Source organism: Pristiophorus japonicus, chromosome 9 (genome assembly GCF_044704955.1).
Source record: "Pristiophorus japonicus isolate sPriJap1 chromosome 9, sPriJap1.hap1, whole genome shotgun sequence".
In the NCBI taxonomy this organism is placed as follows: Eukaryota; Metazoa; Chordata; class Chondrichthyes; family Pristiophoridae; genus Pristiophorus; species Pristiophorus japonicus.
In genome coordinates, this window is record NC_091985.1 from 101,627,882 (window position 1) to 101,653,436 (window position 25,555).

The window sequence follows — 25,555 nt, forward strand, 5'->3', positions numbered from 1 at the left end:
TTGTAGGTTATGGCACTTCAAGTGGATATCCAAGTACTTTCTAAATATGATGAGCGTTTCTGTCTCTACCACCCTTTCAGGCAGTGAGTTCCAGACTTCCACCACCCTCTGGGTGATAAAGGTGCTCCTCAAATCCCCTCAAATCATTCTACCAGTTACCTTAAATCTATGCACCTTGGTTACTGACCTCTCTGCTAGGGGAAATAGGTCCTTTCTATCCATTCTATCTAGCCCACTCATAATTTTATACATCTCAATCAAGTCTCCCCTCAGCGTCCTCTGTTGCAAAGAAAACAACTCCAGTCTATCCAATCTTTCCTCATAGCTAAAATTCCCCAGTCCTCTCTCCTTTCTACCCTCAATAATACAATCACATTTTTCATGTAATGTAGTGACCAGAACTGTACGCAATATTCTAGCTGTGGTCTAATTAGTGTTTTATACAGTTCAAGCATAACCTGCCTATTCTTGTATTCTATGCCTCGGCTAACAAAGGAAAGTATCCTGTATGGCTTCTTAATCATCTTATGTACCTGTGTTGAAGGTAATCATTGTTAAACTAGTGAGCTGCCTCTGGATGCCTGATTGGCGTCTGCAGCTCATCGAATATATGCTGCTGACGCCAGAGGCCTGAGGCTTAATTTCAGGTGAGCCTTGGGCCTCCAACTTCTGGCGTGTTCTCCTAGAGTGGCATCAATTCTGCACCAAAAATGGGCCTATACAATTTTTTAACCCAAAGACTTCTTTGGGAATAGAAATACATTTGGTTTGTTTTTCTCTGTAATTTCAGTTGGCAAAATTTCCCTATGTGCAGGAGTTATGGTTTATTACCTGCATAAATTAGTCAGTGTCATTTACTAGCAACATATAATTTAATGGTAGACCAGCAGTATTGAGCAGTTTGATAGTTTAAAATTTGTAATCTTGCATTTACGATTGCACATATCGTGGAAAGGCAAAACTGAGAATGGACTTCAACTTTACTCTCACCCAGATTATTGTAACCGGTGCACACAAGTGATTTGGATACCCAGTATAAAATTAATTTGCTGGGAGGAGATGAAGTAAATATGTTGAAAAATGCCACCCAATCTTTTTAAGTTAGGCAATTATGGATGTTATAGGTTCTTTGTTTTAATTACAAACTCCAATGTGACATCTTTTACAGGAAGGATTTTTGATTGAAATTGAGGAATTAAAAATATTCTTGGATAAGGTATGTGCAAATGGGCGCAGTTCATTATGTCCTAATTCAAGATTCTATTGGTAATTTGAAAGAATTTTATCGAAGTGTGGCAGTGAATTGTACAATAATGTATGGTACCAGAGAGTGCAAGTACACAGGTTTGACTCTTTCCTCACTTTGCTGAATTCCGGATCCTAGCTATGCTGCTGTGGATAAGTGGTGAGCAAGAATCAGACACCTCCCCACAGCAATGAGAGGAAATCAGATGAAGAGTCATTCCTGCATCCATGGGCTAGACTTTCCCTAAAGACCCACACCGTCCGATTGCGCCCAGAAAGACCGCTAAAATTCTTCAAATAACGAAAAATTACATAAAAAAGGGAAAAAATACCACCCGGCGAGAAAATGGATCTTACATGAAGATTTTTGGCGATTAAAGGCGAAACTAGGTAAAATGGGTGGTTCTTACCAGAATGGACGGTAAGTGCTCAGAATTTTGACTGAGGCTGCGTTTGGGCCTAGGGAGGGGGGAAAACTCAAAAAATATCTTTTCAATGAAACAAAAAAATAAAGAAAGTTAGAAAAGATTCTCAAGACCCTTTTGAACGTAATCGGCATTGTAGAATTTTAAAAATAATTATAAAAAAAACCTTTAACTTACCTTTCTTTGCAGGGTACTCACCTACTGCCCTGTTTCCGACAGCTTTTAGTGGGCGGTTTCCTCGGCGGTGCGTATGGGTCCCTGTTGAGGCAAAACTTGGATCGTGGCGGTTTTCTCGGCAGTGCACACAGATACACGTGGGCGGTTTGCTTCCCAGCGGTATTTTGAAAATGTCGGCGAAACTCTTTAAAAAAATAGAGGAAACTTTCACCAAGTGGTTTTTCACCAAAAAAGAGCTGTACCGCTGAGAAAACCGCCAAAAATGAAGGGGAAAGTCTAGCCCATTGTCACATGTAGTCATAGCAGCCAGTTGGACAGCAGCATTGTTGGAATCCTAGGGACAGCAGGAGGCAGATTGCCTGACAAGGCCATTACAAGGAACAAGGGCAAAACAGAAAAATTTTATATTGTAAGGGGTGGTTTTCAGGGGGTCAGCTTTCCCTTCTGACCTTATATGAGCGGTTCCGAATCGCTCCCACACCCTTGGTTCTAGACACTGGAATTATGAAGGGACTGTGACAGACTTGGACAGGTATGGCTTTATTGTGTTTAAAAAGAAGTAAAAGGCACATCTTTAATAACACACACAGACCGGTACACACTGAGGGGTACAACACATTGAATAAAATGTCAAATTACAGCCTATGGGGAAAAGAATACAGCTTAAACTCTAAATGGGGTAAAGAGGAGAATGCAGATACATTTACACAAGTTATCCCAGCCTCCCCCCTCCCAAGCCCCCTGACTAACTAAGTTATAGCTCTGAGGGTTCAGGGGCTATGTTCACTAATCCCTTTAGACAGTTGCCGGTGAATCACGGTTTCGGGGTTCGCTGCACTTGGCCTTCTAGGCGAGCCGCACCCCGGACGGAGGAGAGGACTTCGAACTGCGTAGTCTTTGGTTGGGGTGCGCCCGTTGATGCGCTAAGTTGCGTTTTGGATGTATGGGGTAAGTACCCACTTTCTTTGGTTAGGAATAGTTTTAGTTAGTCCCTTTTGGTAATTTCTCCCCCGTTGGGCCATTCAGAAGTAGATTGTAGAGTGGTTGTCAATTTGGTTGCTGACAACCTTCTGTTTCATGGGCCTCGTGCTCGGTCAGTTTTTGATGAGTTCTGGTAGTTTCCTTCACTATTCCATTTCTTCACTGTAGAGGAAGCAGGCTGCTTGTGTCTGTGTCTGTGTTCCAGTCTGTGTCCTTGTTCGAGTCTGTGCGAGTTCCAGTCTGTGTTCTGTTCGAGTCTGTGCGAGTTCCAGTCTGTGTTCTGCTAGTTTTTCCTTGTAAAACTGGGGGATAGATATATCCCAAAAAAAGGCTCCATTATCTCCCATCAAATCTCTTGGGCTCTGTTTAAACTGTTCTGTCCATTGATTTTCAAATGTCTCCTTTGTCAGCAGTAACTTGATTAGGGTGTGAGAATGTGCTATCACTGGTTTTGCATTGGTTTAGGATTGTCTAGTTTCCTGACCATGATTTCCATTGTGCTTGATTGGGTAATTCGATTATCTCTTAGGGGGTGAATAGCCTGGGATCCTTAATACACAAATTTGCTGCAGAGGTTGGCCCCACCTCCTGTATTTGGTAACTCTTTTTCGCAGCCAAAATGTTGTGGAATCTTAAAATTGATATGCTCCTTCCCATAGATGTTTAGGGGATCTCAAGCTTCTGTAATTTAGGTCCATTTTGAATTCCCTTTCCTATGAGTCCAAACACTTGTGGGGGTGTCTCCATGAATGCATCCCCTTTTATCCCCCGCAGGCTTCGTCTGCCCCTTTAAACTCATTTTAAAAGCCCAGAAAGGGATTCTTCTCCTCTGCAGGGGAAAGGTACCTGGAATCTTTGCGAGATATTGGTAAATTCTACATTCCCTCCTGTGATACCATATCACTTATGGTATCATCTTCGAGGTGAGCAAAGTTCCTGACTCCCAAGAGATAACCTTTCCCGTAAATTAGCTAAACTAATACCCAAAATGCATTATACTTATGCAACATCACCATAGATACACACTTTTCCCTTTACAGGTACAAACTTTTTACATTTACACCCTCCCAGTTTGGAGGCAGTTCAATCACTACAATTGCATTTCAGCACAGTTACATTTCATTTCAGTTACATTATATTCACCAGCATATAGGCAACGTACAACCACATTACAGAAGGAAAAAACCTAGATTAAAATTAAACAACATCAATTGGTCTCCTGAAGTTTGTCCATCACCCGGTAATGTCTGGATCCTGCCCTTGAGAACTGCTCTCAGGCTGGCTGACACACAAGACAAACTCAAAACGATCACTTAAACATTACTGCAACATTACCCTCAATTGTAAACTAAACCTGAAAATGTAAAATGGTGCAGTCAGCTGCCTTAAACTAAAATTAGAGCTATGTACAACCGCCACCCGTCTCCGGGTGGCCTGGTTAGTCCCTGTCAGGCCCATGCCTTGTGCGGCCTGATAGCCGCCTGGATGCTAGGGTTTCCCCGCAGCCGGTGAGCTGGAGACCCTTGGGTCTGGGACAGCTCGTTGCTACTGCTCCTGTGAGACCCTCACCACTGGAGGCGGCTGGCTGGTGGTCCCTACTCTGAGTGGCCTCTGTACTTCTGGCCTTCGGCCTTTCCTGTTGGGCTGCCCTTCTCCTAGGGTAGAATCGCTGAGGCTCAGATGCTGGTGACCACGGTATCTTTGGCCGTGGTGTACGGAGGGTTCTTCTCAGGGCTTGGGTTACTGGGGATGCGTCCGAATCCCAAACGATGGGTGGGATAGCCCCTCCAGTACTGCAATTCACCGCTCCGAAAGGCACGGTTTCTGAGCCTGCCACATTCCCTGTGGGCCCTCCACCGTTGGGGGCGGCCAACGGAGGATCCCTGTCCTGAGGACGGTTCACACCTCCCGGCTGCCCTCTGTGCTTGGCTGACCCTGGGTTGTACAGCTTGCACTGGTTGATGTGGAACCACTTAGTACGGCGGGGCAGCTTTATGGCATAGACCATCGGGCTTGCCTTGTCGACAATGCTGTATGGCCCCATATATAATGCTTCAAAAACCCCGACCCGAGCATAGTTCTTCACCATGACCTGGTCCCTTATCTCCCATTTGAGGTGTTTGCTGGGTTCTAGCAGCAATCGGTTACTCCGATGCTGTCTGCCCATGTTACTAGCAGCCTGCCAGTGAATCTGTTTGAGGTGTTCAAACAGGTTCCTGATGAATCGGTCCCGGTTCACCTCTCTGAGCTGACTTTCTGTGAGCACCGGGGCTAGGACATGGGTGGGGGTCCGCATGATCCGGCCAGTCATGAGCTCGTCTGGGGAATACCCAGTGCTCTTTGACTGGCTGGCTCGGATCCCCATTAGGACCAACGGTAAGACGTCCACCCACTTTTGGGGTGAGTCTCCCGTTTCCTTCCGCAGCCTTTCTTTAATGGTGCAGTTTAAACGCTCCACAATACCCGATGACTGTGGATTGTGGGCAACGTGTCATTTCCCCTCAATGTCGAGCACCTTAAGGGTTGCCTGCATTACCTGCCTGGTGAAATGGCTCCCCTGGTCCGACTCCACATACTATGGGAGTCCCCACCGGGAGAACACTTCCCTCACTAGAATCTTAGCTGTCCCTACTGCGGTGGCTGTTCGGCAGGGGAAGGCTTTAACCCATTTTGAGAACACGTCCACCAGGACTAGGCAGTATTTGTAGCCTCCCTGGGCGGTGGGTAGGGGCCCAATGTAGTCAATTTGGATTGACTGCCATGGTCCCTCTACCCTCCTGACGTGTCACACATTCCTTTTCTGGGGGGTCAGGGTTGTTCGCAGCACACACCAGGCAGTTCGCACAGAACTCGCGGACGTCCTCCCTGAGTCCCGGCCACCATCCTGCCTGTTCCACCCGTTGCCAGGTGGTCTCAGGCCCGGGGTGTCCCGCTCCTGGACCCTCATGGGCCAGTTTTAGGAATTCCCTCTGGTGCTGCTACGGCATGACCCATTGTCCCTCTTTAAACAGCATGCCTTCCTTAACGGTAATGGCTGCTGTGCCGTACGGACCTTCTACTCTCTCTCCTCTAGCTAGCGCGTTCAGGACAGCTTTCAGGACTGGGTCCTGTGCCTGAACTGTTTTTAAGTCCGGGGCCAAAGCTATCCCTGTACTCTCTGCTGCCCTGTTCTTATTCTTGACCGCTGCTATGCGGCCGGTGTCATAGGGGTCCCAGAACTTTCCCGTGCGGGCACCTTCTTTGGCCAGTTTGTCAGCCTGTTGGTTTCCCTCTGCACGAGGTTCAGTTTTTGAATGGGCCTTCACCTTATGTATGTAGACCTTTCCCTCTTCCCCCACCACTGTTATGATTTTCTCCAGCAGAGGCTTGATTGCCAGGGGTCTCCCGTCAGCGGACGTGTATCCGCGGCGGGACCAGATAGCCAGGTACTCCGTACATGAATTGCAGGTGAACATACTGTCCGAGCAAATCGTGTACGGGTTAGGGAACTCCTCGGGGTGGGTCACCACGTACATTACTGCGGACAGTTCAGCATGCTGGACGTTCATGGTGCTGGGGAGCTTGATTGCCAGGGCAATACCTGCCCTTGGGTCATAGACTCCGCACCCAGTGAGTCGTTCGCCAGCAGATACCGTGCTGGACCCGTCCACGTAGATGTCCTGGCCTGTAGGGTGTAACCCCGCCCGAAGACCAATGTTTACCTCCCATATCCCTTCTATGGAGCACCTGTGGGCTTTCCCTGGGTAAATTAGGTTGGCTGCGAGCCTTGGCTCGCGGGGGCCTTCTACTCTGAGGTATATCTGGGAGAGGAGCAGGGTCCAGCGAGCAATGCGGGCACTGCTCACCGTCCTGTCCTTAATCCTCCCATCTAGGAGCATCTGAGTAGGTGTGTGGGTTAGGAGTGTTAGAGGAGACCCTCCCGTGAAGATCAAGGATCTTTTCACTGCCCAATGTGTGGCTAGGAGGTGTCTCTCACAGTTGGAGTACCCCTTCTCCACATCTGTGAGGATCCTGGAGGAGTAAACCACCGGCCTCAACTGGCTCAGAGCTCTTGAAGCAGCACTGAGCTCAAACTGTCCCCGCTGACTGCCACCTCCAGGAAAAACTCCTTTCCTACATCTATCGCTCCCAAGGCTGGCACGGTCTGCAAGTCCTTCTTGAGCTGATTAAATGCTGCCTCGCAACCCTCATCCCAGTCCCACTCTACACCCTTGTGTAGGAGCCTGAGCAGAGGGGCTGTGGTGGCTGCATAATCCTCAATGAAGTCTCTGCATTACCCGGTGAGCCCTAGAAAGGATCTTACCCCTGTCACTGTGTTGGGGGCAGGTAACTCCTGTACTGCCTCCCTTCTAGCCTTGTCTATGGCCCTTTCCCCAGCGCGCACAGTCAGCCCCAGGAATTTGACTTCCTTCTGGCCGATCTGTGCCTTCTTGGGGTTTACTTTAAACCCTTCTTCTTTGAGCAGCTCCAGCAGCTCGGCCAGCAGTGGGCCATGCTCCTCCCCCTGATCAGTGAACAGGAGCAGGTCATCCACATACTGCACCAACTGCTGGGGTCTGCTAAAGCCCTTTAAATAGTTCGCCATACATTGGTGAAAAATGCTGGGACTATTGTGGAAGCCTTGGGGAAGACAGTTCCACGTGTATTGTTGGCCCTTAAAGGTAAAGGCGAACTTGTAGAAACATAGAAAATAGGTGCAGGAGTAGGCCATTCGGCCCTTCTAGCCTGCATCGCCATTCAATGAGTTCATGGCTGAACATGCAACTTCAGTACCCCATTCCTGCTTTCTCACCATACCCCTTGATTCCCCTAGTAGTAAGGACTTCATCTAACTCCTTTTTGAATATATTTAGTGAATTGGCCTCAACAACTTTCTGTGGTAGAGAATTCCACAGGTTCACCACTCTCTGGGTGAAGAAATTCCTCCTGATCTCGGTCCTAAATGGCTTCCCCCTTATCCTTAGACTGTGTCCCCTGGTTCTGGACTTCCCCAACATTGGGAACATTCTTCCTGCATCTAACCTGTCTAACCCCGTCAGAATTTTAAACGTTTCTATGAGGTCCCCTCTCATTCTTCTGAACTCCAGTGAATACAAGCCCAGTTGATCCAGTCTTTCTTGATAGGTCAGTCCCGCCATCCCGGGAATCAGTCTGGTGAACCTTCGCTGCACTCCCTCAATAGCAAGAATGTCCTTCCTCAGGTTAGGAGACCAAAACTGTACACAATACTCCAGGTGTGGCCTCACCAAGGCCCTGTACAATTGTAGCAACACCTCCCTGCCCTTGTACTCAAATCCCCTCACTATGAAGGCCAACATGCCATTTGCTTTCTTAACCGCCTGCTGTACCTGCATGCCAACCTTCAATGACTGATGTACCATGACACCCAGGTCTCTTTGCACCTGCCCTTTTCCTAATCTGTCACCATTCAGATAATAGTCTGTCTCTCTGTTTTTACCACCAAAGTGGATAACCTCACATTTATCCACATTATACTTCATCTGCCATGCATTTGCCCACTCACCTAACCTATCCAAGTCGCTCTGCAGCCTCATAGAATCCTCCTTGCTGCTCACACTGCCACCCAACTTAGTGTCATCCGCAAATTTGGAGATACTACATTTAATCCCCTCGTCTAAATCATTAATGTACAGTGTAAACAGCTGGGGCCCCAGCACAGAACCTTGCGGTACCCCACTAGTCACTGCCTGCCATTCTGAAAAGTCCCCATTTACTCCTACTCTTTGCTTCCTGTCTGACAACCAGTTCTCAATCCATGTCAGCACACTACCCCCAATCCCATGTGCTTTAACTTTGCACATTAATCTCTTGTGTGGGACCTTGTCGAAAGCCTTCTGAAAGTCCAAATATACCACATCAACTGGTTCTCCCTTGTCCACTCTACTGGAAACATCCTCAAAAAATTCCAGAAGATTTGTCAAGCATGATTTCCCTTTCACAAATCCATGCTGACTTGGACCTATCATATTACCTCTTTCCAAATGCACTGCGATGACATCCTTAATAATTGATTCCATAATTTTACCCACTACCGATGTCAGGCTGACCGGTCTGTAATTCCCTGTTTTCTCTCTCCCTCCTTTTTTAAAAAGTGGGGTTACATTGGCTACCCTCCACTCCATAGGAACTGATCCAGAGTCAATGGAATGTTGGAAAATGACTGTCAATGCATCCACTATTTCCAAGGCCACCTCCTTAAGTACTCTGGGATGCAGTCCATCAGGCCCTCGGGATTTATCGGCCTTCAATCCCATCAATTTCCCCAACACAATTTCCCGACTAATAAGGATTTCCCTCAGTTCCTCCTCCTTACTAGACCCTCCGACCCCTTTTATATCCAGAAGGTTGTTTGTGTCCTCCTCAGTGAATACCGAACCAAAGTAATTGTTCAATTGGTCCGCCATTTCTTTGTTCCCCGTTATGACTTCCCCTGATTCTGACTGCAGGGGACCTACGTTTGTCTTTACTAACCTTTTTCTCTTTACATATCTATAGAAACTTTTGCAATCCGTCTTAATGTTCCCTGCAAGCTTCTTCTCGTACTCCATTTTCCCTGCCCTAATCAAACCCTTTGTCCTCCTCTGCTGAGTTCTAAATTTCTCCCAGTCCCCGGGTTCTCTGCTATTTCTGGCCAATTTGTATGCCACTTCCTTGGCTTTAATGCTATCCCTGATTTCCCTTGATAGCCACGGTTGAGCCACCTTCCCTTTTTTATTTTTACGACAGACAGGAATGTACAATTGTTGTAGTTCATCCATGCGGTCTCAAAATGTCTGCCATTGCCCATCCACAGTCAACCCCTTCAGTATCATTCGCCAATCTATCCTAGCCAATTCACGCCTCATACCTTCAAAGTTACCCTTCTTTAAGTTCTGGACCATGGTAACTGTTTCATTCTCCATCCTAATGCAGAATTCCACCATATTATGGTCACTCTTCCCCAAGGGGCCTCGCACAACGAGATTGCTAATTAATCCTCTCTCATTACACAACACCCAGTCTAAGATGGCCTCCCCCCTAGTTGGTTCCTCGACATATTGGTCTAAAAAACCATCCCTTATGCACTCCAGGAAATCCTCCTCTACCGTATTGCTTCCAGTTTGGTTAACCCAATCTATGTGCATATTAAAGTCACCCATTATAACTGCTGCACCTTTATTGCACGCACCCCTAATTTCATGTTTGATGCCCTCCCCAACATCACTACTACTGTTTGGAGGTCTGTACACAACTCCCACTAACGGTTTTTGTCCTTTGGTATTCTGCAGCTCTACCCATATAGATTCCACATCATCCAAGCTAATGTCCTTCCGAACTATTGCCTTAATTTGCTCCTTAACCAGCAATGCTACCCCACCTCCTTTTCCTTTTATTCTATCTTTCCTGAATGTTGAATACCCCTGGATGTTGAGTTCCCAGCCCTGATCATCCTGGAGCCACGTCTCCGTAATCCCAATCACATCATATTTGTTAACATCTATTTGCACAGTTAATTCATCCACTTTATTGCGGATACTCCTTGCATTAAGACACAAAGCCTTCAGGCTTGTTCTTTTAACACCCTTTGTCCTTTTAGAATTTTGCTGTACAGTGGCCCTTTTTGTTCTTTGCCTTGGGTTTCTCTGCCCTCCACTTTTCCTCATCTCCTTTCTGTCTTTTGCTTTTGCCTCCTTTTTGTTTCCCTCTGTCTCCCTGCATTGGTTCCCATCCCCCTGCCATATCAGTTTAAATCCTCCCCAACAGCACTAGCAAACACTCCCCCTAGGACATTGGTTCCGGTCCTGCCCAGGTGCAGACCGTCCGGTTTGTACTGGTCCCACCTCCCCCAGAACCGGTTCCAATGCCCCAGGAATTTGAATCCCTTCCTGTTGCACCACTGCTCAAGCCACGTATTCATCTGCGCTATCCTGCGATTCCTACTCTGACTATCACGTGGCACTGGTAGCAATCCCGAGATTACTACTTTTGAGGTCCTACTTTTTAATTTAGCTGCTAGCTCCTTAAATTCGTTTTGTAGGACCTCATCCCTTTTTTTACCTATGTCATTGGTACCAATGTGCACCATGACAACTGGCTGTTCTCCCTCCCTTTTTAGAATGTCCTGCACCCGCTTCGAGACATCCTTGACTCTTGCACCAGGGAGGCAACATACCATCCTGGAGTCTCGGTTGCGGCCGCAGAAACGCCTATCTATTCCCCTCACCATTGAATCCCCAATCACTATTGCTCTCCCACTCTTTTTCCTGCCCTCCTGTGCAGCAGAGCCAGCCACGGTGCCATGAACTTGGCTGCTGCTGCCCTCCCCTGATGAGTCATCCCCCTCAACAGTACCCAAAGCAGTGTATCTGTTTTGCAGGGGGTTGACCACAGGGGACTCCTGCACTACCTTCCTTGCACTGCTCTTCCTGTTGGTCTTCCATTTCCTATCTGGCTGTGGACCCTTTCCCTGCGGTACGACCAACTCGCTACACGTGATACTCACGTCATTCTCAGCATCGTGGATGCTCCAGAGTGAATCCACCCTCAGCTCCAACTCCGCAACGCGGTCTGTCAGGAGCTGGAGGCGGATACATTTCCCGCACACGTAATCGTCAGGGACACCGGAAGTGTCCCTGAGTTCCCACATGGTACAGGAGGAGCATAACACCCGACCGAGCTCTCCTGCCATGACTTAACCCTTATATACACTTAAATTGGCAACAACAATGTTAAAAGTTACTCACTGATATAGAAGAGAAAAAAGAAACACTACTCACCAATCACCAGCCAATCACTTACCCTCTTGGCTGTGACGTCACCTTTTGATTTCTTTCTACTTCTTTTTTGCCTTCTCCCTGTAGCTGCACAAGCACGCCTTTTATAGGCCTCTCTACGCACCTCCGACACTGCTCCCGACTGCCGCCGACGCTGAGCCCCGGACTCCCTGCTGTGCCTTTTATAGGCCTCTCCACGCACCTCCGACACTGCTCCCGACTGCCGCCGACGCTGGGCGCCGGACTCCCTGCTGTGCCTTTTATAGGCCTCACCACGCACCTCCTCGACGCTGCTCCCGACTGCCGCCGACGCTGGGCCCCGGACTCCCTGCTGTGCCTTTTATAGGCCTCTCCACGCACCTCCTCGACGCTGCTCCCGACTGCCGCCGACGCTGGGCCCCGGACTCCCTGCTGTGCCTTTTATAGGCCTCTCCACGCACCTCCTCGACGCTGCTCCCGACTGCCGCCGACGCTGGGCCCCGGACTCCCTGCTGTGCCTTTTATAGGCCTCTCCACGCACCTCCTCCCGTTTTAAAGGAATGGACCAGAACCCATTTGAAATGTCCAGCACCGTGAAAGTGGTCGCGGATGCTGGAATACTCCCTATGAGATCCGCTACAGCTGCTACAGTGGGTGCACAGGCAGGGATATTCTTATTTAGTACTCGATAGTCCACGGTGGCCCTCCATGAGTTGTCCGGTTTCTTAACCGGCCACAATGGAGAGTTCACATGGGTAGCTATCGGTCTTAACACCCCTTGCTCTATCAGTGATCCCAGCGCCGTTGTCAGGTCTGCCTCTGCCTCCCTGGGGAAGTTATATTGTTTTTGTGGTCGGGTCATGGGGTCCCCTTCTATACTAACTTCCACCCCCGTTACCCTACCACAGTCATGTTTGTGGGTGGCGAATGCTGCAAGGTGTGCCCGTACATATGCCTGGTACTCCACTGGGGTGTTACTGACCAGTAATTCAAAGTCATAACCCTCCTTTGGCTTCACGGTACACAATGTTCCCTTGGCCCCTTTTTCTGGGATCACCGCCACCTCACCTTCCCTGTCAGTCACTATGGCTCCCCATAGACAGTGGTTCCTGAGATCCACTAGGATCTGGTGGATAATGATAAAATCAGCTCCCAGGATCCCTTTTCCCTTCTGCTCCCATTTCATCAGGACACACTTCCATTTGGTTTTGAGTGTCCCTAACTGAATGGTGAGCGGGATGGAAAACGAACCAGTTTGCTCATTGCCTGTGAACCCCACTAGACTGTACGGGACCCCGTTCGATAGAAGTGAAGTAGCTGGGTTATCTGCATATACAAGGGTGCTGGAAGCACCAGTATCCAGCAGGTAGGTCCCTTTCACTTTCTCCACTTCCATCATAACGCACGGTCTCTTTCAGGCATCGTACTCTAGGGAACACAGGTATACAGGCTGCGCTGGCTCTAGTCATGCATTTGGGTGGGTTGGAGCAGAGGGTTTTACCGTACCGGCTATTGGACTGGTTGCGATGGCTACCACTCCCTGTCCGTTTAGGAGTAGGGCGGCTACGAGTGTCTCATATGAGTCGGGTATTCCTGCCCCAGCCTTACGGGCTGGGGCTGGAGTGGCCCTTCCCTTAGTCTCTTTCCACAGGTTCCTACAGTCCTTCCTCCAGTGCCCACTTTTCCCACACCCAAAACACTCATCCCCTTTGTGGGGAGGGTTCCCACCTTCCTGATGCCACTCTCTCTTGCCTTGGCTGGGTTTAATCTCATGGACCCTTCCTTTAGAGGAGGGCTCCTCTGTCGCTCTACTGTTCCGGTAAGCCAGTGTCAACTGTCTGACCACTGTCTCCTCGGTGGTTTGGGGACCTCGGCTTTTGCCTTTACTCCAGGTAGGCTGTTTGCCACCAGGCTGCGGAGCCAGTGAGCCAGCTCGTTAGTGTTCAGGTGGGCCCGGTCAAGAACCCCACTACAGGCCCTTTCGTAGACCGGCCACAACCTGTCAGCGAAAGCCTGTGGAGTCTCCCTATCGAACTGCACTGTCTTCTCCACTTGGGAGAAAGGACTCCCGTCGTTCATACCCATGGCCTCTAGAACTTCCTCCTTAACAGTAGCGTACATGTTTCGCCCCTTTCTGCTGTCTGTAGAGAGGGAATGGCACAGCTTGGTGTCTAGCGAGAAGAACAACAGCTTAGCCTGCTCCGAATCATCGCACCCGTTAATATCCCCTGTGTGTTCCACTTCCAGGAAGTGTACCGAGGGATCCCCCTGTTGGGTGAGCTTACTTAGGTGGCCTATCATAGCCTTGAGTTTTTGGGTGTCATGGGGGACTATGAAGTTGCTTTCTAGGGGTCCTGCTGCCCCATTGGCATCAGGCGGGCCAAACTTCTGCTGCCGGACGGGTGCATTGGCCCTGGTTCTGGCCCTTCTTGTATTGGCTCACCCGCTTCCCCCTGCTGCGAAGCCGAGTTAAAACTTGGGGCTGCCGGTGTTGGTAGTTCACAATCCTTGCCTGCCCCGCACTCTGGCTGACACCCCTGCTGCCCCGGGCCGTTCCTGGGAGCTACAGGCGGTGACTGAGGGGTTTCTCCTTGCCCAACCAGGTGTTCCTGGGCTAAACCCGGGTTTATCAGACACACCATGCCTTTAGCCTGGGATAGAGCAAGGCTCAAGCTTTGGATCTGCTGCTGGCAGGGGCCGTGGTCTCCTGCCTCAAATTCCCTGGCACTGGCTACCTTATAGGCTACCTGACTGTCTCTCACCCTCTCCCCGTACTCTTTAACTTGCTTGGCGAGGCAGGAATTCTCTTCCCGCAATGCCAGTTCGCTATTCTTGGCTTCAATAATCTGACACTGTAAAAGGTCCAGTTGGGTTTTGTGCCTTTCTTTAGTGAGCTCTCTACTTTCCTTTAACTGTCCCACCTCTGTCCACAGCCTTTCCCCGACTGTGGCCCTTGCGCTGGACCTCTCTTCTGCCTGTGTCAATGCTTCCTTTAATTTCTCATTCTCCTCATCTAGAAGCCGGATCTGTTGCTGAAGGCAAATTAGACAAATGGCCTTCTCTATCAACCTTTTATGGTCTTTGCTCTCGGTCCATTGAGCTGCAGCATCTTCTGGACGTTCAGCATACAATAGATCGAGTACCCACTCCTTAGCCACATTTACCCTCTTAAACACATACGAGGAAATCCCCTCTTCCATTTTGCTTCATTTCCTGAAACCAGTCTCTCTCTTATCACGTCCCTTGTACCAGTGTTCCATCTGGGTCGCCATGTGTAAGGGGTGGTTTTCAGGGGGTCAGCTTTCCCTTCTGACCTTATATGAGCGGTTCCGAATTGCTCCCACACCCTTGGTTCTAGACACTGGAATTATGAAGGGACTGTGACAGACTTGGACAGACAATCTGTTTCAAGATAGGAAGCAGGTATGGCTTTATTGTGTTTAAAAAGAAGTAAAAGGCACACCTTTAATAACACAGAGACCAATACACACTGAGGGGTACAACACATTGAATAAAATGTCAAATTACAGCCTGTGGGGAAAAGAATACAGCTTAAACTCTAAATGGGGTAAAGAGGAGAATGCAGAAACATTTACACAAGTTATCCCAGCCTCCCCCCTCCCAATTCCCCTGACTAACTAAGTTATAGCTCTGAGGGTTCAGGGGCTATGCTCACCAATCCCTTTAGACAGTTGCCGATGAATCGCAGTTTCAGGGTTCGCTGCACTTGGCCTTCTAGGCGAGCCGCACCCCGGACAGAGGAGAGGACTTCAGACTGCATAGTCTTCAGTTGGGGTGCGCCCGTTGATGCGCTAAGTTGCGTTTTGGATGTATGGGGTAAGTACCCACTTTCTTTGGTTAGGAATAGTTTTAGTTAGTCCCGTTTGGTCATTTCTCCCCCGTTGGGTCGTTCAGAAGTAGATTGTAGAGTGGTTGTCAATTTGGTCGCTGACAACCTTCCGTTTCGTGGGCCTCGTGCTCGGTCAGTTCTTGATGAGTTCTGGTAGTTTCCTTCACTATTCCATTTCTTCACTGTAGAGGAAGCAGGCTGCTTGTGTCTGTGTCTGTGTTCCAGTCTGTGTCCTTGTTCGAGTCTGTGCGAGTTCCAGTCTGTGTTCTGTTCGAGTCTGTGCGAGTTCCAGTCTGTGTTCTGCTAGTTTTTCCTTGTAAAACTGGGGGATAGATATATCCCAAAAAAAGGCTCCATTATCTCCCATCAGATCTCTTGGACTCTGTTTAAACTGTTCTGTCCATTGATTTTCAAATGTTTCCTTTGTCAGCAGTAATTCGATTAGAGTGTGAGAATGTGCTATCACTGGTTTTGCATTGTTTTAGGATTGTCCAGTTTCCTGACCATGATTTCCATTGTGCTTGATTGGGTAATTCGATTATCTCTTAGGGGGTGAATAGCCTGGGATCCTTAATACACGAATTTGCTTCAGAGGTTGGCCCCACCTCCTGTATTTGGTAACACTTTTTCGCAGCCAAAATGTTGCGGAATCTTAAAATTGATATGCTCCTTCCCATAGATGTTTAGGGGATCTCAAGCTTCTGTAATTTAGGTCCATTTTGAATTCCCTTTCCTATGAGTCCAAGCACTGGGGGGAGGGGTGTCTCCATGAATGCATCCCCTTTTATCCCCCGCAGGCTTCGTCTGCCCCTTTAAATTCATTTTAAAAGCCCAGAAAGGGATTCTTCTCCTCTGCAGGGGAAAGGTACCTGGAATCTTTGCGAGATATTGGTAAATTCTACAATATTTTTAAAAAGTGAGTGTTGTACTAAAATATTCAATTCTGATTGGTAATACTGTATATCTAACCAAGGAGAACACATCACAGGACTTATAACATACAAACAGTACACATTAACAAAGATGACTTGTGTATAAATACAATGCAATAGCTAGCACTGATTATAGGTATCATAATGGATTCAACAATAAAATATGTTGTTAGATGCTACACTCTTAAGTACCAAGACTGGACATTTACATCAGTACTGTTACCTCAGAATGAGACACGCCTCCAGAACTTTGTTTGGTTCTGGAGGTTGCGTCTCATTCTGCAGACTCCAATGTGAGCCAACTTACAACCATTCCTCCCACCCTGCCGCCTGCATTTTTGCTCCCGCCTGCCGGCGCGGCAGTCCAAGTTTGGATATTAAAATGAGGTCCAGGAGTTCGAATTGCTCGCAGCCTCGACTTGCGAACTTATTGCTCGCCTAGGCCCCTCGCATGGAATGATCCCTGCAATAAAATCTGGACCTGTATATATGTATGTATGTATGTATGTATGTATGTGTGTGTTTGCATATATGTAGATATAGTTATAGATCTGTGTCTGTGTGGAGGTATTCATATATTAAAGGTGGTGAATAATACTGGGTGAATTAATTTAAAGGTTAATTGCTATTCAGCCTGGCGAACAGAACTCTAGTTTTCCTTTGTGGTAAGGATAATTAAAAGGCTGCAGATATCATCGGGGTGAAATTGATCTTGGGTGGTAGCGCAAAATGCGCAATAGTGAATCGACAGTCAGTTTTACACTCCGCTCCATTTTCTTTCGACCAGGGTGTAAAACGGGCTGCTGATTCACTATTGTTTGTTTTGCACTACCGCCCAAGGCCAATTTCAACCTCCAAAGCTCCAGTATTTTCTATTCCTGTAGAAATGTTCTGTACATTCCAAATTACCACCTTTATTTCTTTGTACAGGGTATAGATTTTTTAAAGAGTGACAGACATTTGTATTAGACAGTCTCTGAAGTGTAACGGATAGAAAGAGCACACATACATAAAGTTTTTATAATATTATTGATAGTATGACCCATCTATTATATATCTAACAAATAACCTGAGAAGAATACTGACTAATTTCTGTTGGTAGTGAGGCCTTATGGCAGTTGAGCAGAAAACAGCCCTATTGCACTTTGTGATCAGTTTATTACATCATGTTTTGACAGATGAAAGAAAAAAATAATTTATTCCAAGAGAGAATTCAGTTTTTCCAAAAAGAGCAGGGCTTTAAACCCCCACCTGGTTTTTACGTGCCTACAATGACCGCAAGCACAGAAATGTTGATGTTTGCTCACCAAATCTCACCACAGCATATAGTGGGTCTAACTAGAGGTAGGTCCTTTTTGAATGTCGAAATTGAAGCAATGAATATGTGGTATCTTGTTTAATTGAGACACATAACTGTATTGTCAAATAATAAAATCTGCTCAGGTTCTCCTGAGGACTTTCCCAAGTAATCAGCTACAAATTGTTTTTGAATACGCTTTAAGTAATTATGCCATTATTGTAAATCTTGCAATGTGAATGTTGGCATTAGCCTTGCACTCTCTGATATAAAAAGACCATAACATTAAAACAACTTTAAATATTTAAAAAAAGATACCATGATTTGAAGACAGTAATCTAATCCCAAAGTTTAGACGGTAACTCTAAATCATTTCAGTATCAATGAAATTACTGCACTGCAAACGTTCTCAAATATCAATTATTGATTTAATATCCCTAGTCACCTGAACATCTGGAACCTTGTTTTAAAAGTAATAAGCCATCAACATTGAAATAAAGCAAATAATTTTGGAAACAAGTATCCTGGCCCAGGAGTCTCAGATTATTAGTAGAGTATTAGATGCATATTGAGTGTCAGTATTGAATGATATTGAAAGTTATAATGAGCAAGTTATTGGGACTGTTAGATGGGGCAATTTCTGATCACTAAATAATTCTGCTGCAGGGTCCCTATTACGCACTATAAAAATTCACTGCCTGTTGACCTATACAGAGTAGTGTTGCCAGTGATAATTGAGGAACCTTAATCCCACAATAGTGTGGTCATCCAGTTGCTATCAAATGATAGCAAAATGGAAACCAATTATTCAAAGAAAGCAACGAAAATGCAACATAATGATGCTTCACCTTCTTGAGCGTTATCATGAAATTTTGTGCTCCTTTGTATATTGCAAGAAATTTGGTGGCAATATATTTTAAATAACATTAAGGAAAAATGTAGCACCATAATTCATAGTTTGCATTGTTTCCAGAATAAGTTTATCAGTTGAAAAGAAAACTTAGTATCCACAGAACAATCTAATTAGGAATTTGGAAAATTAAGTAAATTGCTGTAGAGCAACAGAAAAAGATGATGGATAATATTCCAACAACATCTGACAATTGTTTAGTGAAAAACACTAAATCACTTTCAATGAACATTTATTTTGTCCAAGGAATATAACTAAGATTGGACTGACGCACTTAATAATGTCAACTTTGTTTAGCAAAGAAAAATTTGCTCTTAAAAATTTGATCTGTCAAAGAATCCAAGAGGAAATGAGCTATGGGTGGGTGGTATGGCTTTCCAATGCTGGAAAACGATGGCAGCCTGTGCTTTAAGAAAGGTATTTAAACATGAAAATTTGTCATTTATGATATTAGCTAGTTTTATGCTTAAAATTATAAATATTGATTGCAGATAAGGAGGTAAAATATTTAGACTATCAGTTAATATTAATTAGTACATACTATAAGGTTGCAGTTCAGATGTCAAATGTGCAATGAAGCAATAGTAATTAATTAACCCACGATTAAATTGTACTAATCCTGTCCATAATTCAGTGGGCTCAATTTTCCCAAGTTATTTGCGCTGTTTTTTTTTGGCGCATACTGCTTTTTTTGGCCTAAATTTAAAAATCCAACTTTCCCCAAAGACTGTGCACCAGTGTAACTCAGTTAGTTATGATTTTTTTTAGGTTCGTTTTTTTTTAAAAACCTCATTGGGAGCATAACCTGCCACCCGTTCCAATTCTGGCCATTTAAGCAAGTTTGGCCAGCTCCGATGTACTCCAATTTTTCTTAGGACGGCATATTTGACCTCTGTGAAAAAACCTTCTGGGCAGTTAAGAAAATCGGTGCAGGTAAGGAAATCAATGCAGCAGATGCACTTCCAGGGCCCAGACAGCAGCAGCAGAGAGGGGAGAGGACGGAGGAGGCCCTTCGGCCTGGGATAGTAGCGGGTACCGTCATCAGGAGGCCCTTTGGCCTGGGATAGCAGCGGGTACCAGGAGGAAGGAGGCCCTTCGGTCTGGGATAGTAGCGATTACCGGGAGGGAGGAGACCCTTCGGCCTGAGAAAGTAGCAGATACCGGCACCAGCATCGGGAGGCCCTTTGGCCTGGGATAATAGCGGGTACCGGCATCAGGTGGCCCTTCAGCCTGGGATATAATGGGTATAGCACTGGCATCGGGAGGGGGGGGGGCGGCGAGGGGGAGATAGACTTTTGTCATAAACACTTTAATAATTTAATGGTGGTAAGTTGCTACAATGCGTAAGGTGCTTGTGCAGGTTGCTGTGAGCTGGCTGTTGGATGTATCACTTTCCAGCCTTAGCCCTGGTTACCGTGGCAACCCAATCTTTTTGGTCCAGATCTTAGGCTCCACCCCCAAAGCTAAAGGACAGGCAAGGCAGCGCCAAAATCAACAATTCAAATGGGGAAACTTGGATGATTTTTTTTGCCGTAGTTGGGCTCCAAAAAAATGAGTGCAACTCTTCAAGTACACCAAATAACAGCTTTGGGGAAAATTGAGCCCATAATCTTATGCAATGAAATAATAGTGATAATTAAGCACAGAAACATTACTGTCATATTGTAGTTTCTGAAACCATTGAGGTCATTAATTTTACTGAAAAATGTCAATGTTATTGTCATAATACATGAAAAGAATGGAAGGATATATTACATTTTTTTTTTTAAAAACCCACCCTTTTCTGTTCCCAGATTGTCGACATTGTTTCTTTAGAGGTACTGCTGCTGCAAACCCTTCCTCAAACACGTCTGCTAGCCAACATTCTACAATGGCAAGTCTGACAGTGGATATTGCCAAAGAATATGAGGAGGAAATCAGAAAAGTTAAAGAAATGTATAAACAATTGTAAGATATTTGTTTGTCTGTAAATTACACATATTTTTACATCAGTAACATAAGTTGTGAATTAGATGGGGTTATTCAGATTAAATGGGAAACTTCAGTTATTTTTAAAGTGTTTTTATTTTTATTCACTCGCGAAGTTACTGGGAGCAAAGGTCCCATGTTTGATCACAGTTCTATACCAAATTAGTTTATTTAAATTGGAGTGACAGAGAGCAGGAGTGGGGGTAGATTAATAACTGACCAGGGTTCTTAGTCCTGATTGCTATCGAGTGACCCCTACTGGAAGTATAAATGCATGAGTGCTGACAAAGGTGTACTCATGAGATAAATATAAATGAAGGAAACCATTTGGTTCATCTTCACCCATTTAAAATAAAATCTTAAGGTTCCCTTATCACGTCGTAACTGTATCTGGAATGCACCTAAAGTTTTCGCCGCTGCGAGCCTATTATGGAAGACCATTCCAAGTGTTGATTGTGAAAAACATTTCCCCGACAGATCTTCAATTGTGATTTCATCAGTAGCTCATGTCCCCGTGTTCTAGTGTCATCTCTTACCTTGAATTAGCACATAATTCAGAACACTTGACAGTGAAGTGCATTTGTAGGCATTAAATGCATATTTAAGTTGGAATGAACTACCATTTAAAGTCATAAATTTATTTAAAATCTTTAAAATTTCAATATTGAGGGAAATTGCAAGGTGAACCAATGCACCATTTGTCCCACTAAATACTTTTAGAATTTAATGGCTTCATAACTGCCTTCATAAATAAACTGGGGATCGAGTTTCCGCTTTTTAAAGCTAGTAATATTAGCAGAGTTGGCCGAACCAATGCAAAATATCGAGGTATTTTAAATGCAAGCGAGTTACACACGAAACTACCTTATTTTCGAATTTTCCACCATCTTTTACACTAGTTCTAGATTCATTTCGCCCGGATGAAGCCCTGCCCACAAAACTGGCCACACCCAGAGGTCAAAACTGCGAGATTTCACCAATTGCGGTGGTTTGGGAAGTCTCGTCAAATTGCACACATTTTCTTAAGCGCACAGGCACTGGTAGGCACGTATTCAAAGTTTTTTCATATCAAAAAGTATTTAATTTACTAAGAATATGACAAGTGTACACAAATGAAGCTATTAAATGGTGGAGCCCTTATTAAAAATTATTTTTGGTAATAAAACTATTTTTATCTATTACTAAAACTGCACCAGATTACCACTCTTAAATAAATCAAGGAATGCTTTCTGATGGAAAGAAAAAAAAATAAACAATTACATTCTATTATGCTGCCCGATTGCAATGGTTCACGGAAGATTTTAAGTTTGTGATTATGTAAATGAATGTTGGCAGAAACTTGAACTGTAACTTAACCAGTGCAATTTTAGGCGCGATTTTATGCTTGTGCTCAAAGTGGAAACTATCCCTTGATATTTTGATTTTTTTTTCAGGAAAAGAGAGCGTAATCTGCTCCTTGATGTCATGACGATTATGTACACTCGCAGGTGGTTTGTTGATGAAGCCATTCCCTACATCAAAAGAACACTAAGAAAATGTAGTATAAAATCAGAGGATATGGACTGAGAATCAAGAGGAGCATATTTACACATATCAGTACTTTGCTTATGAGTTGCAACTATACACTTCATTCTCCGATATCTCTATCTATTAAATATACCGGTATCACTGAAATAATCTCAGTGTCAAACAGACGATTAAAATTGCTACAGCTTTTTGAAGTGAAAGTCCAAAAGACATAAAGTGGCACATGTTAATTATGAAATTGGACCAGAGAAAAGAAAATAAGGCCATTTAAATGAAACAACACAGAAGACATCTCTGTGAACAAATCATTTTAATAACTTGGAATTCCTACATTTTCTGTAGATACAAACATTTGCATTATTTGGTGTTGTAACTAAATTCTGATACTGGGGAATTGAATTAATTTTGTGTTGCGCTTACTTTTACTCTATTTATTTAATAGTTCTTAACAGTGGTTTTAAAGGAGAATTCACACATTATCACCTCAGTGCATAGACTACCATTTGTTAAACTGAATACTATTAGAACAATGCGAACAAATTTTAAAGAAAGCAACATATAACAAGCATTTTAATAGATTAAAATATCAAATTACAACACAATCTTCAATACGCAAATCAAATAAATTTGTACACCGTTTGTTAAAAATTGGTTGTCACAGAAGTTTAAAATAAATACCCACTACATTAAAGCATACCATTCATTTAATATCTGTTGAGAGATTGAAAGCAGTATTATTTAGACTTCTCCAACTAAGCTGGTGTCGAAGAAATAAACCTGGACTTTTTTTTTTCCTTAAAAACTTTTAGAATGTAAATTGTTGTTTGCCTTTGGTCAAAAAACAAAGCTTTGCATTGTTGCACTGCTAAGTAATTTAGTAATTTATATTTTCTTCATGCTATTTCAAAAGCAAAAAACAGAACAAATTAACTGTTCATTTATCTCATTGTGTGATGTAGGAAGACTGCCTACAGTCCTTGATGTTCAAAAGTAATTGTGTATGTGAAACACAGAGACATTTTTAATGTTATAAGATGCACTATAAATCCAAGTTTTACATCATCTACTCAGCTGTTATGGAAATCAGAGATACAATAGATGCCTATTGTGATTTAATTGGTGGTTGGTGATGGTGAGAAAAATCAAGAAGTGTAAAAATAGATATGGGAACACAAAAGGCCAATAACAATGCAAGCTGATAAAAATATTTTTTAATTATTAAGAGATCAAACAAGCTTCTTTATAGGTAGCTTTTGATTGGAGTTAGCAGTATCATTGTGAAAGTATTACTATTTTCCAACAGAATAAAACAATACAGCTTTAGGAAAAATGTACATGGTTCTGTGCTTGAGGATTAAACCATTATTAAAAGACTCAAATGGTACAAATTCGAACATAAAATAAGTCTTTCCAATTGTTACGCCACAGTAAATGGCTTTATTTAGCAGGTGCATTAGGTCAAAAGGTTCTATATTTCACACAGCATACTTCAGTTAATTATCTGGAACCAACCTGAACATGCTTCACTAGAACATAAAGCTTGTTCAGGTGCTTAGCCAAATGCATTTTTAATGCATAGTGATTTAATTAGTTTCAAAGTAACTTGTCCATTATTAATTCTTTGCTTGACAATTCCATACACTAAAACTGTTAATAAGACAGAAGTTTACTTACATTTTAAAGAAGAAATTGTAGCGTAGTGTGAAAAATGTTTTTTTTTTTAAATCACATTGATGTATTCCTTCCCCCCAACCTATATGTGTTTGTGCAAAATGAGAAGGTTATCTTTCATATGACAGACAAATCCAACTATAATTTGTTTTTCAGCTTACAGTACTATCAGGAAAGAATGTTGTTTAATACACAGCAACTTAACTCTAGTTTTAATGCAATAGAACATTGTCACTAATACCTTTTCTGATCATTCTGTGTATTAAAGCTCTTTCAAAATTGGATTTACTGGAGTCAAATTCATGGCTACACTGCAGTATACAAAATAAAGAACTCTTACTCATTTGTCCAATTAGAAATTTGCCTCATCTGTACCCATTTACGAACTTTGTGTCATGCACAATCACATTGATTAATTCAATCTTCTGCATTCCATTCCAACTGAAGTCTTATTCTAAATAATTATTTTTCTTCCATGATTGGCAAGTCTTACCCCTATCTTATTTATTGTTTCTCTCTTTCCCATGGCAGCTGTTGATGATTCTGCCATTTCCATCTACACCCTTTAGACATCATTTGTTTCTCAACTTGCCCCATTACTATCTCATTTTGCCTTGCATCATTATCCCTTAATCTCTTCTGCTCTCCACCCTATCACAGACCTTCCCTTTTGTTCTTTCGTTCTGTCCTCCTCTAACTTTTTCCAGTTCTGACGAAGGGTCATCGACCTGAAACGTGTTTTTCTCTCCACAGATGCTGCCTGACCTGCTGAGTATTTTCAGCATTTTCTGTTTTTATTTAAGTCTTAATTATTGTCTCACATACCAGAACTTTATCTTTTTGCTATTAATCAATTATTTAAATGTGTTTCAGTCTTCTACAGTTCTAAATAGTTCACTACTTTTCATAGTTGATCCTCATCACCTACACTATTCTTCCCTAGCTAATGCCTGTTACATCTGGATATAGGTCAGCTAAGGCATCTTTCAGTTAGTACATTGCCAATAAACTAATCCTTTGCCTGTGGTTGATGCTAGCACACAGTTTCAAAATTTGTATTGAATATCACAAATTCTTTCCACTAAAAAACACAGAAAATGTGCATTTATAATGCTTTTAACCCTTCAGGCTTTCAGGATCATACAGCCCATTCTAAGCTCAGCTAAAAAGGATGAAAAAAGCTTTCAGATTTTCTGTACAGTCAACTTGACAACAAGGATCTCCAAGTTCAGTATTTGCAGACGCAAAGCTGCGATATCAATGCCACCTCTGAGATGGACTTCAGCATCAGCACAAAACAAGTCTTCAAATTCACACAAAGCATTTTTCCAGCTAGTTGTAACTAACACACCAAAAACCAGTGTCGATACCTAATATTTAAAAGAAATACCTCATATTTCAAAAGAAATACCTGCTCTTATCAATAAGGAAAATAAGTGCAGGAAATAATCTGTTTCAATTCATAATCAAATGACCTTGTGATGCATTAGATAAGCCTCGTTAATAGTTGCTTCATATTGATTGGACATTTTCAGTGAATGGTCAATTATTGCACTCGAATTGAAAAATAGATTAGCAAGGAAATATACAAGATTTTTAAGCTGAGCTCTCATTTGGGGAACAGTCGCTCAAACCCACTGCTCTCCAGCATGGCTATCAAGTCTGCATGTCAAGTCAGTTGATGTCCAGCTAAATTCTATGAGAATTATCACTGGTACACGTTTATTGACAACAAAACCTTAGCTGCCAGTGCTTGCATACATCGTACCACCACACCTGCGCCACAAATATGCAGTCTCCAGAGAACACAACTGCTATA

At 44.1% G+C, this 25,555-nt stretch overlaps 1 protein-coding gene across 1 annotated transcript in view; it reads left to right on the forward strand.

Moving 5' to 3' along the window:
- LOC139273902 (histone H2B type 1) overlaps positions 1-22,104 on the forward strand; it is a 34,965-nt gene extending 12,861 nt beyond the window's left edge. The window contains exons 2-3 of the mRNA XM_070890977.1: positions 20,364-20,517; positions 21,972-22,104. Coding sequence (XP_070747078.1) covers positions 20,364-20,517; positions 21,972-22,104 — 287 coding nt within the window. The remainder of the gene's footprint in view (positions 1-20,363; positions 20,518-21,971) is intronic.
- Positions 22,105-25,555: the final 3,451 nt, after the last annotated feature.